This window comes from Rattus norvegicus, chromosome 15 (genome assembly GCF_036323735.1).
Source record: "Rattus norvegicus strain BN/NHsdMcwi chromosome 15, GRCr8, whole genome shotgun sequence".
NCBI classification, from domain to species: domain Eukaryota; kingdom Metazoa; phylum Chordata; class Mammalia; order Rodentia; family Muridae; genus Rattus; species Rattus norvegicus.
This window is the reverse complement of record NC_086033.1, coordinates 29178788-29197613: the sequence shown is the minus strand read 5'-3', so window position 1 is coordinate 29197613 and position 18826 is coordinate 29178788. Positions and strand designations below refer to the sequence as shown.

Genomic DNA, 18826 nt, shown 5'->3' with positions numbered 1-18826 from the left:
ATTAACTAACAAGCAACAAATTCTTTCCGAAATGGAAGTACTTAAATATTATGACCAATTCTCATCAGTACATTTAGCATTGAAAGAAGAATATACAAGGAATTCAGCATGAAAGACTGAGTAGAGAAAGCAAATTTTAGGACAAAATTTGAGGAGCGTTCCTATCATTTCTGTAAAGGCAACACATAAAATGAGAAATTAATGTCCACATTCTGGTATTCCACTATCAGCCATTTCGTCTAGTCACTCTTGAAATAATGTCCACTCAGAAAATAATTCTCATGGACAATAACACTTGTCTCCTTTATTCAAAAACAATTATCATTGAACATTAGAGAATTTTGAAAATACACAAAGGACTTCTGAGACAAAGTCAAACAGTGGATATTTTAGGTAGAAATTAGTTGAGCAAAGACAGCTGGGACTGCTCAACTTTACTTCTCTCCTCACCAAGTCCAAAGAGATGCTTCATAAACCTCAAGGATAGAAATCGTGAGTCTGAGAATCCCCTGAAATGGGTGTTTGTGTTCATCTCCCCCTACAGACTCAGACACTGTGCGCTCAGAGCACAGAAGTACACAGCCGAGTCGCTCCAGTGCACAGAGGCTTTCCGCAGGTGGAAGGAAGACTCACTCTTGTTGAATTCAGCCTCGAAGCTATTCTCTCCTTGAACCACCGGGTCTCCTGAATAGTACCGGAGGAGCAGCTGCAGCCCCTGCTGTGGGTACTGGACATACCAGAACAGGGAAGGTGGCACAGAGGAGGAATATTTGCATCTCAGCTGCAGAGAGGCTTCTTCAGAGATAGTGACATGAACATCAGGTTGAGTCACTGACTGAGCTTGGCCATCTCCTGGAAGGGAATATTAGGTCAGTAAGTTCAGTGCAGTCTTCAGTGAGGACAGTCAGAATGCAGAGATGCAGATATCACAAGGAAGCTGTACTCACTCAGGAGAAAGTTTATCCCCAGCACCGGGAGGAGCACCAGGAACATGGTTGAGCCTTGGAACTCTCAGGAATAGGATAGGTAGGAAAATCACTGAGGAAGGCAAGAGCTTGAAAGCTCTTATGAGGAAGGGTCTGCTGGAGAGGTCTCCTGCTCAGGTAAAAACAGATGCTGCAAACAGGAGCCTGGAAAGTTTTGAATATCTGATTCTTGTCACTTGCCTTTGCTAAATACTGAGCCAACTGCAAGAAGGATGAGATGTGAGCAGGTGGAGATCTTCAAAGGAAGAAGGAACAGTAGTGAGTGCAGCAGCACCCTCTGGAGGCCACATGAGGAACCAAGGGTCTTGAGGTTCCCCATTCTGCCTCCTGTGGTGTTCCTGTTTTACAAACAAAGCAAAACTTTCACAACACATTGCTCCTTTCCTAATCTATGATGAGGGATTAGGTTTAGCATCTGGTGGACATGGATGGCTGGTTAATTTTCCTTATGAAACCAGGTTTTGAACTAAACCCTAGACTTCAGATGCAACTGTCTCAGACTGAGTGTGGATGACTAGCACAGCCATGATGGTGAGGCTTTATGGTACAGCTATAGCCCTTGGTGGATGCCCTGCAGCACAGAGACAATGAAAAACACTCGGAGTTAGATTGCCTCTGCTGTCAATGATTGCCTCTGCTGTCAATGACAAGACAGGACTCTAGATAGGAAAGGCTGACTGCTAAAGCTAGAGGAACTACAACTATGAGACCTCTATGGCTGGTTAAGGTACTATCCTCTGGGAAAGAAACAGGATTAAAAACATTAGGTTTTTTTCTGGGTCAATGGAATGCAATGGCTCAGTGTTAATACATATGTTTTTTGACTTCAGGAACAAAAAGGAAATTCATCCCAAGGGTCTTCTCTCATCTGTTTTTTCTTGTAGTGATTGTCTTTCCTGGGGAAGAGGGGCTTTATCAATGCCAGCAATTTGTGAGTGTTTAGTCTATAAATGAACCTGTGGGGTGTGTGTGTGTGTGTGTGTGTGTGTGTGTGTGTGTGTTTTCCAGGTTTTTTTTTCAAATCCCCCCAAAACAAGGCAAAATTCACAAGAGTTAGAAGATAACAGTCATCTAAGAATTCAGGTTTACAAATACTTGAAGAAGATGGAAGGAGATAGAGTCACATTGAAACATGGTCAGAAAGAAGGAAACTCATCAAAAACAAAGACCAGCAATTCCTGCTGGCTTTCAGTTTACTTTGGCAATTTGCAGAACCCAGCATGTATGTGTGCATGCGTATGATTCTGGTAGTTTGAATATGCTTGGCCTAGAGAGTGGCACCTTGCTGGAGAAGGTGTGGCCTTTTTGGAGGAAGTGTGCCTTCTAGCTACCTGGAAGTCAGTTTTCTCCTAGCAGCCTACAGAAGAATATGTAGAACTCTAAACTCCTTCATTGCCAAACCTGCCTGGATGCTGCCCTGCTCCCACCTTGATGATAATGGATTGAACCTGTGAACCTGTAAGCCAGCCCCAATTAAATATTCTTATAAGACTTGCCTTGGTCATGGTGTCTCTTCACAGCGATGGAAACCCTAAATAAGACAGAAGTTGATCAACCAAAATGATGTAATTAAGACCTTAACAGGCCCATTCAGTGAGGCAAGTTTGTGCTAAATACAGCACAAAAAGTACAGAATTCTCTCCAAACATATCAACTGCATATGTAGGGAGTTGAGATACCCATTCCAACACCAGACACTGTCTGGAAACAAACATGTGATTTTGAATTAAGGAGCCAAGGAGAAAATACTCAAAATATAAACCAGCATTAGCTAAAGGCCATGGGTCACTTAAATAAGTCCAACTCAATCATGCATCCTAGCCAGATCCAAAATATATTTATGGACACTTTATCATCACCTGGTAAACAAAATTTGTAATTGAGGAGTATTTGCTGAGTAACAGTCTTCAGAATCTTTTACTTTTAGAATACAATTTAAAATTCAAGACCATGGCCTTCACCCTTTTCTCATAGTACTCTGTACCCAGATCCCTTGGGGAAGAGAGTTGGACTCTCAGAAGTGTGGACAATCCTGACAGCTCAGGTGACACCACCACTTCTGCGCATATTCCTGGCCCTAGAGGAACCCACCGGGAGCTGTCTGGGCACAGGAAGCCTGGAGCAGTCTGGGACAGGATCCTTCCAGTTTCTGCCTGCTCCCTGAGCTGACCCTGTGACCCATCTCTCTGTACCCAGACCTGGAGTGCTGACACACAGAATTACAGGAGGGTCAATCCACTGTCAGAGACAGCAAGACAAGCTAACACCAGAGAAAACTAGATGGCAAGAGGCAAGCACAGGAACCTAAGCAACAGAAACCAAGACTACTTTGTAACATCAGAACACAGTTCTCCCACAAAAGCAAATCCTGGATATTCCAACACACAGAAAAAAAAGATTTAGATTTAAAATCACATTTCATGATGATGATAGAGTACTTTGAGAAAGACATAAATAACTCCCTTAAAGAAATATAGGACAACACAAGTAAACAAATAGAAGCCCTTAAAGAGGAAACACAAAAATCCCTTAAAGAATCACAGAAAAACACAACCAAACAGTTGAAGGAATTGGACAAAACTGTTCAGGATCAAAAAATGTAAATAAAAACAATAAAGAAATAATAAAGGGAGACAATTCTGGAGATAGAAAAATTAGAAAAGAGATCAGGAGTCATAGACATAAGCATCATAGACATAATCAACAGATTACAAAATATAGAAGAGAGAATCTCAGGGGCAGGAGATACCATAGAAAACATGTCTCCATTGCTCTTCCCAATTAAAGTAAAAGCCAATGTATATTGTGATGACCAGCGGGTACGATGTTGTTCATTGTTTTTTATTTAGTTTAGTTTTGGTTTTTTTAGTTTTTTATTCATTTTTATTGAATATTTTCTTTATCTACATTTCAAATATTATCTCCCTTTCAGTTTCCACTCCAGAACCCTCCCATTCTATCCCCCCCACCCCATGCATCTATGTGGGTGCTCCCCATACATCCACCCACTCCCTCCCACCCTTCCGCCTGCCCTGGCTTTCCCCTACAATGGGCATCCAGCCTTGACAGGCTTCTCCTCCAACTGATGCAGCAAGGCCATCCTCTGCTCCACATGTGCCTGGAGTCATAGGTTCATCCCTGTGTACTCTCAGGATGGTGGTTTAGTCCCTGGGAATTCTGGGGGATCTGGTGGTTGATATTGTTGTTTTTCTTATGGGATTGCAAACCATTTCAGCTCCTTCAGTCCTTCCCCTAACTCCTCCATTGGGGACACCATTCTCAGTCCAATGGTTGGCTGTGAGCATTCCCCTCTGTATTTGTCTCGCTCTGGCTGAGCCTCCCAGGAGACAGTTATATCAGGCTCCTGTCAGCATGCACCTCTTGGCATCCCCAGTGGTGACTGGGCTTGGTGACTGCATGTAGGATGGATCCCCATGTATGGCAGTCTCTAGATGGCCTTTCCTTCAGTCTCTGCTCCAAATTGGTTGTTCATTCTTAGTAATAATTCTAGCTCTAGAGTCAACCCCTCAGCCACTGACAAAACAGCTTTGCTTCTTCCCCAAGCCTGAACCATTAACATACACCAAAGAGAATTCTCTGCCTTCTCCCCAATACTTGAGATCTAATAGCACCTTGTGGTTGCATCCCTAACAAGCAAGGACTAGTGCTCTTATCCTATGAGATACTCAGACTCACAGCACACAATATGTCATGTTAAATGGGTTCCTGGACTTGGAAATCCAGAAAAGTATATATGAAGATGGAGCAAACATGGCACATCTATTAGTAATTATTCAGTCACTAATGAAGGTGACAGCTCAAGAGGCAGCCCTGGCTTTGGAGAAGTTGAAATTCTGGAGAAGAATTTGAAAGTCAACTAAAGATTAAAGAAGTGAAATTTAAGATAGTCTAGTAGTCTGCAGGTGGACATGGTACTCGTTTTATGTGATGAAATTTGTTGACTTGAAAAACAATTGCAATAAAAAGATAAAACCTTATAGAATGTGGAAAATTGTTGAATAGAAAAATGTTAATGCAAACTTGGTTCTTTGAATGGGGATGCAGAAAATGGAAACAGCTAATTAAGAAGATCAACAACAGTTTTGTCGGACATTACTGAGGACCAGAAATATGTAGATTCATAAAAGTAATCCCTTTGATCAGGAAGAGAAGACAGTGACAGCCACTTCTAAAAAGAAGTGTAAACTTGTTCAATATTTGGTTGAAGTTCAGACCTTAATGGAAGCTAATGAGAAAACTGAAATTCAAAAACAAGAAATGAGAAAAAGATCTCGAAGAGTCAGTACAGGAAATGGAGCAGGTGACAGATGACTATAACAGGACGAAGTTAATTGTGCATCACACTGATTCTATTTACAGTAAGCCAGATTTAAAAAGAGAATGGGCATTACCAACTTTAAGTGTGAGAACTCACAGACCTTCTGAGAGCATGGGATGAAAGGGACACAGTCACGATGACAGTCGATGAGAACAGCAGTATAGAAAGTGCTTTTCTCAATAAATAAAACCTTCTCTAGGTTTCTATTTTTATTTAATGTTAATTTTTATTTTACTTTAATGATTTACAGAGACTATAACATTTATATTGCTTCTCAAAATTCAATTCTATGTCTTGACTAGAAAAAGTCTTAAATGGTCATCTATAATACTCAGGCATATTTGTATATTAAACAGGAATTTCTGAATACAAAATAATCAGGAATGGGATTAGGAAAAAGTTCTAGCAAGATCAGTTAGAACACCTTATCAGGGATCCCTGTCTACACCTAATTGCCACATCACCATCTCATCTAATTCCACAGTCATACCCTATAAAGGAACTAGAATTAGGGTGGTTGCAATTTGGGAATTCGCTGAGATGACTGAACCAACAATTCTTACTGCAAAGGCTGCCACTGTAATGACACCACTTCTAGACATGCTTTCATAAATCTTTCTGGTAAATAGGAATTGTTTATCATCTGGGAAGCTCAGATAATCTGTTTTTTAAACAAGGGTTGTAGAGAGAATCACTTATAAACATCACCTGTCAATAAAAAGCTGATGGCCAATGAGCTGAGGCAGGAAATAGGAGGTGGCACCCTGGCAGGAAGAGAGAATTCTGGGAAATACCAAGAGATCAAGTGGAGACATGGAGAGGGGTGAGAGGGGTGAGATGAGAGATGGACCTAGGAGATGGACGTGAACTAGAAGGGAGACGCTGAGGAGAAATGAAGGAAGAAACAGGCAGGGACTGAAGGAGAGGTAACTAACCACATGGCAGACACAGGATAGTTTAAATGGGTAAATAAGTTCTGAGCTAGTCAGGGAATGAGCCAAAGGTTGTGGCCTAGGAATTTATTAATAGATATTTAGCCTCAGAGTTGTCATTCCAGGAGCAGGACTGGGAAAGCAATCAGCTATAATTTTTTAACATATGGTGCCGTACATGGAGCACCATGTGTAGGCTTGGATTTTTTCAAAACCTCCTTTAATTGGAGTTCTTTAACATTTCAACTTCCCTTCTAGGCCATGAACGAAAAGAGAAAGATGGTTACTAAGGCAAGGATGTGGACCTGTTTAGAAGTCGTTCTTTGAGATGCTTCCAGTCTTTGTTCTCAGGGTCTCAGCAATCCAGTCCAATAGCAAACATCAAACACGAGTCAGTAATGGGGTCCAGTAACAGCAGCTCGGTCCAGCAGAAACCATGAGTGAGGTTTTGTCAAATCGGCACAAGTCTGCAGAAATTTGAAGAAGCAGCCAGAATACCACGAGAAGTTCTTTAGCACATTTCTCTATAAAATCAGGAAAACCAAGATCAATCAACAAAGACCGATGAGGCATTACAAGGTGTACCAATGCAAGAGTGTTCTTAGTGAAGCCCAGTGAAGCCCTGCTAACTGTTGCACACCAAGAGAAGACTGGCCAGTGAAGACCGGTGAACTGTTTCAAGGCATACCAATGCAAGAGTGTTCTCTTACTATTTATTGGGTACCATTCATACTCTTCCAAATATCACAAAACCTCTCAAGTGTCCACTCCAGCAAAACACCCTCTCACATGTCTGCTTCAACAAAGAATTCTCTCATAAGACAGCTTCCAGCAAAGCATCACATGTCACAATTGAGTCTCCAAAGAACCAGAAATTTTCACTTCAAAATACAATTGCATTGGGGAAGAATCTGAGTGAATCACAAGGGGGCAAATTAGTTAGTGAAGCTCAGGAAAGGAGATGTTTCGATCAATCAACTCACTGTCGTAGCCACTCAGCTCCTGGTTCTAAGTGACAAGAGCAATGGACAGACAATACCTGAGTGAGTGAATGGCATGGCTGTCTGTAGTTCCTTACAGAGACTAGAATAGGCAAGGTTCCTTCAACTGCGATATGAAGTCAGCCAACACTTAGGAAAAACAATTGTTTGTCTCACACTTAATTATGATATAATGACTTAATCCCCTATTGTGATATTTAGAAAATTTTCAGTTTTCTTTTGAAAACATAGTTTTAATGAAAATTTATATATATTACATTGCAAATGTATAAATATTTCAGATGAATCAATTGCTATAAATACAACTGTGATACAAATTGCAAATATCTCTCTCTCTAGTGAGTCATTTTTCTTTCAGCTCTCATAATTTTTATGTGAAATATTAGTTTCATATTACATAATGAAATGTATTAGATTTTTAAATACAAGGACATGGTAGAAATGATGTCTTGATTAAATAATAAGATTAGTTTACTCTGCTTTCCTACAGCTTAATTTATTAGATCTAAATATTAACAATTTTATCAACTTCATATTTGACAAATTATCTGGAAGTTTGGGCAGATGCACTCTAAACAAAGGACAGAAACAGTTGTTCTCTGTTTCTGATCAAAGGAAATGACCCAAATGATTGGGCCTCGTGCAGAGTCATCCATGCCGGGGGTTGTAGCTGCACACTCAGCTGCAGTTTGGAATATATATGAGAGTGGGGTCATTTTGTGACATTAGCACAAGCATTTAGTAAAACGGAGTGTGTATTTTAATGTTGCGGGCTGATGATGATTCTGAGCATTGGACATACAAGCAGTCAGTGTCTCCTAAGTCTGAATTTAGGTAAATCTAAGTATGAACTTCTGCAAAGATGTTATGTTTCCTCACATCTTCTCTGTAATTGGTGGAGATCTGATAAGGTCACAGCTGTGCGAAGCCTTGTACAGAGTCTTCCATGGCATGGGTTGTAGCTGCACACCCAGCTGCAGTTTGGGGCCAGGCTGCAGGCTCACTGGGAGCACTGTGCATAAGCAGCACAGAAGTAGGTGCCTGAGTCCTCCAGCTGGGCATCACTGATGTGCAGGGTGCTGTAGCGCTCCTTAGAATCGAATGTTGACTTTAACCTCCCATTCTCCTTTGTTCCTGGAGCCAGGTAGAACAGGTTGATGAGGCTGCCCCTGGGATCCTGTCGGAACCACTGCACAGTTGTCATGGCAATAAAAAAATTGCATCTCAGAGAAGAATTGGTTCCCTCATGTAGACTCAAGAATAATGGACTCTGCTCCACATTATTTCCTCTCACCCCTGTTAGAAACAGAAAAAGAAATCAGAACTAAAGAGAGTTATCTACCCATATCAATGAAATACCCCATGAAACACCCATGAGGAAGAATACACAGGAGATTTTCATCTACTTTCTCCCCCTCCACCACTGACATTTCTGGAGAATCCCTAATAGGAACTTAGCTTAGCACAACTCACAGCAAATCTGCACCCACAGAATCCCCAGCACAGCTCCCAGGTTCCTCTCCATGGCCCTGTCCACTTGCTGGGACGTCTTCCCTCCAGCTCTGAGGGGGTCAGTCTTGTGCCCAGACAACTTGTGCCTGAAGACTACAGGTTCTCTCTGAGTCACTGAGCTTCCTCATTCATCTGAACGAGGAACTCCACCCACCTGCACCTCATGACTCTGCACTGTCATTGCTCCAGGACTGTGGAGGACATTGATGTAGAGCCCAGGACACTGTGTTTCTAATGTAACACGTAATATGAGAGAGTTTGAGGGAAATGTATGAGGAACGGGAACACATTAATGATGAATGCCAATAGGAAAACCAATGGCTCAGTGTGTAAAGCGGAGCCTTTAGAGTCCTAGCGAGACTGTTTGACCTTTACTGTCCTAATGGTTTTTACACACTGTATTCTGATCATTCTCTTCCCTTCTCTATCACCTCCAAATCTTTCCCAACTCCTCAAGTCCAGCCCTTTCTTTTCCTCTCTCTTTAGAAAGCAAACACGTAAACAAACAGACATCAAGCAGAAGTAAATGAAAATTAACAAAGATGAAATGCACATACACACACACACACACACACACACACACACACACACACACACACACACACACACCAGAACACAGGAAACTGTAAATTACGGACGAAGGACCATTAAAACAAAACATGTTCAAACTAAGTGATAAGGCATTGTGAGTTGGCCATCTTCTGCTGTGTGGTCAATAGAAAAGACATACACAAGGAAGTCCTGGCAGGACTCTTAAATTACACAATCAGGCAAATCAGCATATAATCTACTACACCGAATAAAAAGAATATCTTGCAATTAAGATCATCAGCACAGTTTTGTTGGTTATAGGAAGAACAAGACATGCCCTGTTTCAACCCTGGTTTCTTTTCTGTCTCTGGACGTCTGCTCTGCTGTTCTGCTGGGTTCTGCAGGGAAGCACAGCTAAGGACGCCGGCTCAGGTTCAGGGAGGCTCGCTCCCTTCTAGTTTCCATACCTTATATCTTCTAGTTTTCCTTTTTAAAAGAGCAATTATTTTTTCTTTCCAGTTTAGAATACAACACACACACACACACACACACACACACACACACACACACACACACAGTATGTGATTTCATGGAGTTATAGATGAAAATCTAAGATACAGAAAAAACAGTGAAAAAAGGTGCTCTTGTGAGTCCATCCTCAGGGAGACTCTGTTTTGTTTACATCTCATCAGAGAATTGTTCTCTAAAGAGATTTATACACATATGAGATCCAGTGAACCGGCTCTGGATATCTGTGGTTTTATTAAAAAGTGACAGGGAGCTAAGGGTCTGTATAACTCTGAATCATCACCACTATTCCTTGCTTTGTGCGTGGATTGACTTATGTACTGTATCTCAGCTCAGCCCTTCAGACCTCTGGGCATCTTAAGAATCAGTAATTTCTAGGAACCCTGCAGTGCCCCCTAGTGGACTGACACCGCCAACAAATGTGACTTCCGGCCATCTCCACAAGCCTCATTAAACCAGCCCTTTACTTCCTGGTGAAGGAAATGCCAATGGTCAGAAGACAAGAGTGTCTAGATGGAGTTCTCAATAGAAGACACAAAAGAGCTTTAAAAATATCAAAACAGTCCATCAATCTTAGCAATTAGGAGAGTGCAATTTAAAACAACTTTGTAATTTCCTCTCACACCAGTTAGAATATTTAAATTAAAACAACTGACAACAAATGCTGAGTTGGGTGTTGGGAGAAAGGAACCCACATTCATTGTTGGGGAACTTAAAAATTTGTGGAGCTGCTTTGGATGGTGTGGAATCTTCAAAAACCTAAAGACAGATGTAGCACACGATCCATCTATTCTACTTCAGTGTGCGTCCAAACTCTCCATCCTGCTCCACAGATTCCTGCTTTTGTTCATCGCTGCTCCACTCACGGGAAGTAGGAAATAGAAACAGCCTAATGTCCTTCTCCTGGTGAGTGCGGAATGAAAATGTGACACTTATAGGTCCTGGAACATTTTTCAGTGTAAAGAAAAACATCCCCACAAATTTTGCAGATAGATAGATGGAAATAGAAATGATAATTTCAAATGAGTTGACTGAGACCCAGAAAAACAAAGCCCACACATTCCGACACTGAGCTGACTGCAGTGGAAATTGCAGAGACTCCTAGCTCCACATTTTCAGATGGACAGATAGAACCTGGAGTAACCACAGAGGCCGGAAAGGTACAAAGGGGAACACGGGGTTGGGGAGAAGTACCAGAGAAAGTAAGGGCAAGATAAGCATGTTAATGGGAACAATAGGAAAGAAGAACAGAGGTAGCTGGGAAGGGATGGGAGGTCAACACAGAAAATGGGGTGCATGTACACAAATGAGTATTACTCAGTTTTCAAAACAATGACATCATGAAACTTGCAGGAAAGTAGACGGAGCAAGAAAAACAATCATTCGCACTGAGGCAGTCCAGACTCAGGAAGACAAACACAGTGTGGACTCACGTATAAGTGGACATTAGCCATGAAGTGAAGAAGAATCATGCTACAATCCACAGACACAATAAGGCTAAGTAACAAGGAGGATGAATGGGGGAGGGGAACACATGATTCTCACTGAGAGAGGGGAATACAATAGTCATGGTGGGTGGATGTGGAGCTGGGATTGAATGGGGTTGAGGGTAGGAAAGCAAACATAAATGATCACATTGAGAGAGGAAAGAGAGAGAGAATAACGGGACAGACAATTGGAATTGAAGGGGGATGTCCAGAATGAGCTAGAAACCTGGGGCAATGGCAACTCCCAGAAATCTATTAAATGATCTTAGTTAAGACTCCTAGCAATGAAGGACATGGAGTCTGAACTGGCCATCTCCTGTAACCAAGCAAGACATCAAATGAAGGGACTGAGACAGCAACCAAGCCACAAAACCTCCAACTTACAATTTTCCTACCCACAAAGTGTGCAGGGGTAAAGATGGAGCAGACAATGAAGGATTTCCTAAACAGTTACGAGTCCAGCCTGATAACCATGCCATGAGGTTGCCCACTTGACACACTATGCTTCCCATAGGTGTGCCTAGCATAACCATCATCAGAAAGGCTTCATGGAGGAACTAGTGGAAACTGATGCAAAGACCCACAGCCAAACATTAGGTGGAGCTTGGGGAATCCTGTGGAAGATGCGCAGGAAGGACAGTAGGAGCCATACTAGTCAAAAAAACAAGAAAACCTATACAATTAACTACCCTGGGCCCATCGTGTTTATAGAGGTTGTGCCATCAACCAGAGAGCTTGCATGGGACTCACTTAGGCCCTCTGCACTTATGGGACAGTTGTGCAGCTTGGCCTTCATGTGGGTGGTCTCCTAACAGCAGCAGCAGCAGGGGCTGTGTCTGACTCTCTTTCATGCCTCGGGATTCTTTCCCTAAAGTGAGTGGCCTCCTTAAGCCTCAACAGGAGAAGATGAACCTACCCTGGCCCTACTGTAACTTTATATGCCAAGGCTGTTTCATACATGTGGTAGGCGTCCCCTTTCCTGAAGTTAAAGGGAAAAGGAATTGGTGGGGGTGAGGATGGATGTGGAGGGAGGGAGGACTGGGAGAAGAGGAGGGAGGAAAAACTGCAGTTAGGATGCAAAGTTAATTAAAGGTGTATATTTTTATACACCTTTTTTGTTATAAAAATGAAAAGGTGGGAAGATTTAATTGCCCTTTATAACTTAATAGTCTTAGTATTTGAATAAGTTCATGAACACGTAAGTTATTTTTAAAAGACTAAAAGCACACTACATTCATGGTAAAAGCATATACCCTGAACACCCTGGTCCATCCTGTTGAATTCATCACTCGCCATCGTAAACTTCTCCTTCAGCTTTCCTTTTGGAGCTGATGCTGCCTGGTGTTTTCTTCAAAAATCGTAATCATATATTATACGTGCAGACTAACAGGAAATATAGAGTATTTCATGTCTCATTTTCTGTTTGATATAAAATCTCAAATTTGTGTTGCTCCTTTTGTAATTTTATTTGCAATCTCATAAGCCTTAGCTGAGGATGCTGGGGCACGTCTGGGATCCCAGCAACTGGCAGGTCAAGGAAGGAGGATCAGAAGCTCAACATCATTGTGAGCTAAGAATTGAATTCATTTGATGTCAGCTTAAACCCCATGAAGCTCCATCACAACAAACAACTAACAAACAAATGAGTCTTTCTCATGTTAGCAGCAGCTGTAGCCTCTGCTTTTGCCTTGCACTGCGTTATGGACACATCTCAGGTTATACATCCCACCTTCAAACAGCTTGACAAATACATGTTTATGTGTAACAATATATGCACATAGTTTCAACAATGGACTTCATCATTAGAACTGAAATACAGTTCTGTATGCAGATGTTCCAGTTCATTTTGCCAAAGAGAACAATGAAATCTTTGTCAAAACAACAAAAGAAAACAATTGAGATTACCAAAAAACACTGAAGTATTAAAACGGTATCAAAATGTAAAAGTTGTATAAATGTTTATCAAAAAAGATCTTTTGAATGAATCAAAACTTTAATTCTTTGTACACTGAAGTGGAAACTTAAGGGTTCTTTGAAAAGTTAGTTGTGTTGAAGAGTGTTTTTCTGGGGCAAACACATGAAGGAGTCTTTCCTTGAAGCAGACACGGGTGAAAGAATTTTTTCTGAAGCAAGCATGTGAAAGAACAGATGATGAAGGATTCGTTAATGATATGCATGCATTGGTCTGCCTCACACTACGTAGTTGAACTCCATTTTTCAGGACTGCACTAGAAAACTTCTGGTGGTATGTTGCTATTTCTTGCTACTCCCTCAGACTCAGGATGATTGGCAGAGTGATGTCATCTAAGATGGACGCACCTATTGAGGCAAGACCCATGGAGGACACATGGTGTTTGGAGGAGTACATAAAGGACTCAGCAGACAGTGACGGAAGCTTGCTTGGCTTGCTTGCATAGCTAAATGCTTCTCGGTCTTACATTTTGGCTGATCTTGGCTTCACCCATAGAAGCACAGCCAAGAACTTTCCCTGACATTCCTGGTGATCCTGGTCTCTCCTGCTTACACAGAGATTCAGCTGAGGCCTGGCTCTTCTTGCTAGGTTGTGGCACCGCTGGTGCTATCCTGACACTACTGAACTGGACTGCTGGTGTATCTGTGAAGTGTTTGCAAGTGGGTTGAGCTGCTAACCTGTGAACTGAATTGCTGAATTCTTGACAATGCAGATAGGATTTGCTTCAAAGGACTGTTTTAAAACAGGTTCGCTTCCTCTGTATCCTTTTTTTTCCACTACCTCTGGTGGGTGGTAGGATAAAAGGGAGGGTAAAACATTTAAGAACTGTTGCAGTAATAAAAAATGTTGCAACCAGTTTGTGTTCATACTGCCTTATGCTTCTCTTCTGGGCTCTCTGTAACATGGGTGGTCGCTCTCTAACAAGTTCCAGCCTCATTGGGCCAAAAGGAATTATTCCCAGGCTAGTGCCAGCACCCATGGTGCCAAAGGACACTGCAGGTTTTCTTTATGTCAGAGGCTCCCCACTGCACTCAAGTCCTCTCTAAACCTGGCGGTCCGCAGGCCATTGCAGTGTGGCACCTTGCAACTCTGGTCTCTAAAGATAGTTCCAGCAACCAGGGGACCAAATGGAACTAAGCATAATTTATCCCTACTTAATATCTCTCCCGGTGGCTCTCTGCTAGCTGTGAACTCTCTGGTTCCAGCTGCCCAGTAAAATCAGGGCTCTAGAAGTCCAGCATGGGCTCTCTGCCACAGACTCTGCTCATACTCCTAACGACCCAGTGAAATAATGACTCAATAAACTGTAATTTATCAATCTGATTTACAAGTCAAATCCTCAATCTACATTACATCTTCCCAATGAACTCACAACATATTGATAAGGATATAGATAAGATAAATTTGCCTACAGAAATCCATCCCAACTCCCTTGATAATCCAAGACCACCCGGATCTGGGTCGTCCTTCTCCATCTCCATCTTAATTCTCTTCTCCTTCCCCCTCCCCCACTTTACAAAAGCTTTGTCCCTGCTTTATTTTTTACTGTCCAATCATAGCCTTGACCTAACTTGAGTCAGCCCTCACATTCATATTCACAATAACCTACAAAGACTCATAATTAAAAATAGTTTTGAAAACATTAAAGTTACAGCACATGTTACTTTGGGAAACTCTAATCAGAAACCACCAATGCTGAAGACAACATAGGACACGTTTCCCCTGCTGTCCTTGTTGAAGATTGAAGCCTTCTCTCTAACCCACTCACAAACCACCAGTGCCTTCTCCACAGCAGGCCTGTTCTGCTCTCAGGTGGAGAGAGAGGACTGCCTAGGAGAGGTTTGTCAGGTGAATCAGCTCATGCTACACAGAATCCATGTTTCTGAGAGGTGTGAGTGAGGGTTGACTTAATATTTAGATCAAAGAGAAAATGGGAAATAGGTAGAGGAGAAAAACCAAGAATAGATGAAGCCGAAAAGATTGAAGCTAAAACTTGAGAAATCTTCATGTACTGAGAGGATAGAGTGCTGCATAGCCAATTCTGGATAATAGTCCTTCCGTTCAGTTACTATTGCGGCTCCATTTCCTTCTATTCCTTCACAATTACCTGATTTTGTGAATTGTTTATCATTTTGTTTCAGGTTCCTCTAGCAACATGCAACTGATTATATGTAAATGCAATCATCAAACTTACATGTGATTCAGTTGAATTCAAGCTTATACAAAAACACACATATATGCAAACTTATACACATATATGCCTAACACATACATACATTCACATGCTTATACACATATATACACCCCCATGAAATAAAATTACATAAAAAGGTGACTGTTCTGCTGAATTATCATGTTAAGTATTGCAACGCAATATTAACTGAACCAACCCAAAATTTGAGCATATAAGATACCATACAATATTGGATAAAGAAGGCCTCAATAATCTTCATACACTTACCATTACTATTCTTAAAAGGGTGTTAAAGGCTGAATTATGTGCCACGCAAAATATATATGCTGGAGTGCTCCCACCAAGGACTCCAGTGTGATGATACTTGAAGGCAGTTGGTTAAAAGTTGACTGAAGTAAAATGAATGTACACATGAGGGCCAGACCAATCAGACTGATGATGAGCACAGACCTGCACATCCTCTGACCTTGTTTGGACTCACTACTGTGGACTTCTGGGACCACAGAGAGAGATCTCAGAAAAAGTGGGTCCTGCTCACAACTCCATCTTGGACTGTCCCCTCTAAGACTTCAAGAAGAGAAGTTTTGTTCTCTCAGCCACACACCCTGTGGTGTGCTGTGAAATTCCCCCTCCAAATGAATATAGTTGGCCATTTTTAGACACCACTGCACAAGCACAGCCAAAAAGCTTCTGAAGATGTAACTCTACAGATGAAATAATTCAACAGTTTATCTTTCCACCATTTTATTTTGTTTTACAGCTATTGTCTCCTAAGTAATTCTTCCCCGTTCTTGCCAAAATCCACCTGAGAATTCTACCTAAAGGTCTGATGGCCTCACCAACTTGTCATGGTACTGGGAAGACTGGAGTCTGCATTTCCTGCACTGAGCTCCCAATGCTAATGTAAAGAAGTGAATACCCCCTGTAGGTTTCTAACAAGGCTTTAGATGTTTTCACACCCAGTGCTTGTATCACAGCACCAGTACATCTTAGGTTTGCTCAGAACACTTATGGAGAAGGAAAAACATATGAACATCTCAAACACACACACACACACACACACACACACACACACACACACACACACACACACACACACAGTGTATACAGGTACAATTGGGTAGGTTTACAGTTAATGTTAAATCATTTTGATCCAGACAGGCTCTATTGCTTATGTCCCACTGAAGTTACTCTCACTTCAAAGTGTGAGCTAAGCCTGACAAGAATGCTCCTTCCAGGGGTTGCCAGATGGCATTTTAAATAAAGACAATGACAGAAGAAACTGAAATTCTGTTGACAACAACATGATAAATACACAAGGTATCATCACATTTCATAGGGGATATCACACGGTAGATTTCTCTAGCAAGAGTAGAAGCATGTTGCATAGTATAGACTGTACCTAGACCCACTAATAACCAAATATTTAATCCCTAACAATTCCTTGTCTAGCCACTATGAGACACAGTGGAACAGAGTGCAGTACGTTTGTCTGTGAGGTACTGTACTGCAACAACAGTGATGGTGATGATGGTGATGATGATGATGATGATGATGATGATGATGATGATGGTGGTGGTGGTGGTGGTGGCGATGCACAGAAGAACATGTGGATCTACCAACTGCATGAGGGTGAGCAGAATGAGAAACAGGAAGCTCTGCCACGGAACTCCACAGGCCTGAAGTTCTCAGCCAGGCCAAATGTGCAGTGGCAAGAATGGGGAACCCTATGGCCTGCAGCAGGTGAGTGGACTGGAAAGGCATACATGGCCTTGTGTAGGCTCTATGTCTTACAATGATATACACTGTCCCTGCCTTCTCATTTCATGAAAAGGAAGTCAAAACTAAGAGAGTAACAGAGTAAAGTGTGGAATAGATTACTTAATATTAGAATCTTCAGATAACGTGTTTGTGTTCTATGTTAAAATATTTATGTGTACATGTATGTGCTCTTGGTGTGTGGGTACAACTGAGTGGGGCATGTAAAAGCACATGTGTATGCGTACATGTAGAGACTAGAGAAAAACCTTGAATGTTCTTCCTCATGTTCTAAAGAGCTTGTGTGTGTGTCCCCCTGTGTGTGTCTATCTTTGTTTGTGTGTCTGTGTGTGTGTGTGTGTAAGTGCTTGCATGTGGATGCCAGAAGTCAATCTTGGATGTCATTTGTCTGAAGCTATCTGCCTTGTTTGTTGGAGAAAGCTCTCTCACTGTTACCTGGAGCTCACGGTTAGTCTAGGCTGGCTGGAGAGCACAGCCACCACGCCCAGCTTTGATGTGTGTGCTGAAAATCGTGCTTAGGTGCTCATGGTTCGTGGTGCCTGCCTACTTCCATTTCGGAGACAAGCAGCACCAAAAAAATCTCCCTTCCTTTTTCTTCTTCTCCTGACTGTTCACCCTCCTCTGCTGTATGCAAGAGGGTATATAATCTTCTACAATCCTCCCATTCAGATGGAGAAGAAACTAAAATTCCTCACTGTAGTCAGAGAGCATTAACTTTCCCTATGACTCTTGCCTAACTCTTGTCAGAAGGGCAGGACTATGTTAGGGTCAAAGAATCTATCATTAATATTCTCTAAAATCATACACACCAGAGTCAAAGCAGTGGGCAGTTATAAAAGATGAAGAAGATATCAGACCACGGAGTCTCAAGGAGATGAGAAGATTTGAAGATGACAACAAAAACAAGATAGTACATTTACAATTGCGATGGATTCTTTGGAAAAAAAACCAATGAGCTCGAATTCCTTATTCTCCTATTTTGTTTTTAATGGTGGCTAGAACATACATAATTATGACAGATGTCAAAACTTTTGTATCACTGATGAAATCGTATATTAACTAATAAGGCATCAAATTATTTCCGAGATGATGGTACTTAAATATTATGACCAATTTGACCAATTCTGATCAGTCCATTTAACAGCAAAAGAGTTTATAGGGAAATTAGCACAAAAGATTGAGAAGAGGAGGAAAATTCCAGGACAAAAGCTGTAGAGTACACATCTCACTGTCTGTGTAAATGATACATAAAGTGACAAAATCAAAGTCCAGCTTCTGGTATTTCCCCATCATATCCTTAGTCTAGTCACGGTCCAAGCAATGTCCACTCAGGAAATAGCATTCAGGATAACAACACAGTCGCCTCCAATCCACAGCATGAGCTCATTCTACGATTGAGCATTAGATATAATGGATGGTTTAGCTGGAAAGAGTTGCAGACAAGCAGCTGGGACAGCACAACTTCCCTTCTTTCCTCTCCAAGTCCGAAGAGATGCTTCAGAGACCACAAGGAGAGATCTTGTGTCTGAGCACCCACAGCCGTGGGTGTTTGTGTTCAGCTCCCC

General features: G+C 41.7%; 2 gene segments (V, D, J or C); both read right to left on the bottom strand.

Annotated features, from left to right (window-relative positions):
* Positions 1–538: 538 nt before the first annotated feature.
* LOC134482299 (T-cell receptor alpha chain V region PHDS58-like) lies at positions 539–1152 on the bottom strand. The segment is given in 2 exon segments: positions 539–852; positions 948–1152. Coding segments are annotated over 2 exon segments (360 nt in total).
* A 7106-nt stretch (positions 1153–8258) lies between these two features.
* Positions 8259–8783, bottom strand: LOC134482298 (T cell receptor alpha variable 22-like). The segment is given in 2 exon segments: positions 8259–8554; positions 8732–8783. Coding segments are annotated over 2 exon segments (348 nt in total).
* Positions 8784–18826: the final 10043 nt, after the last annotated feature.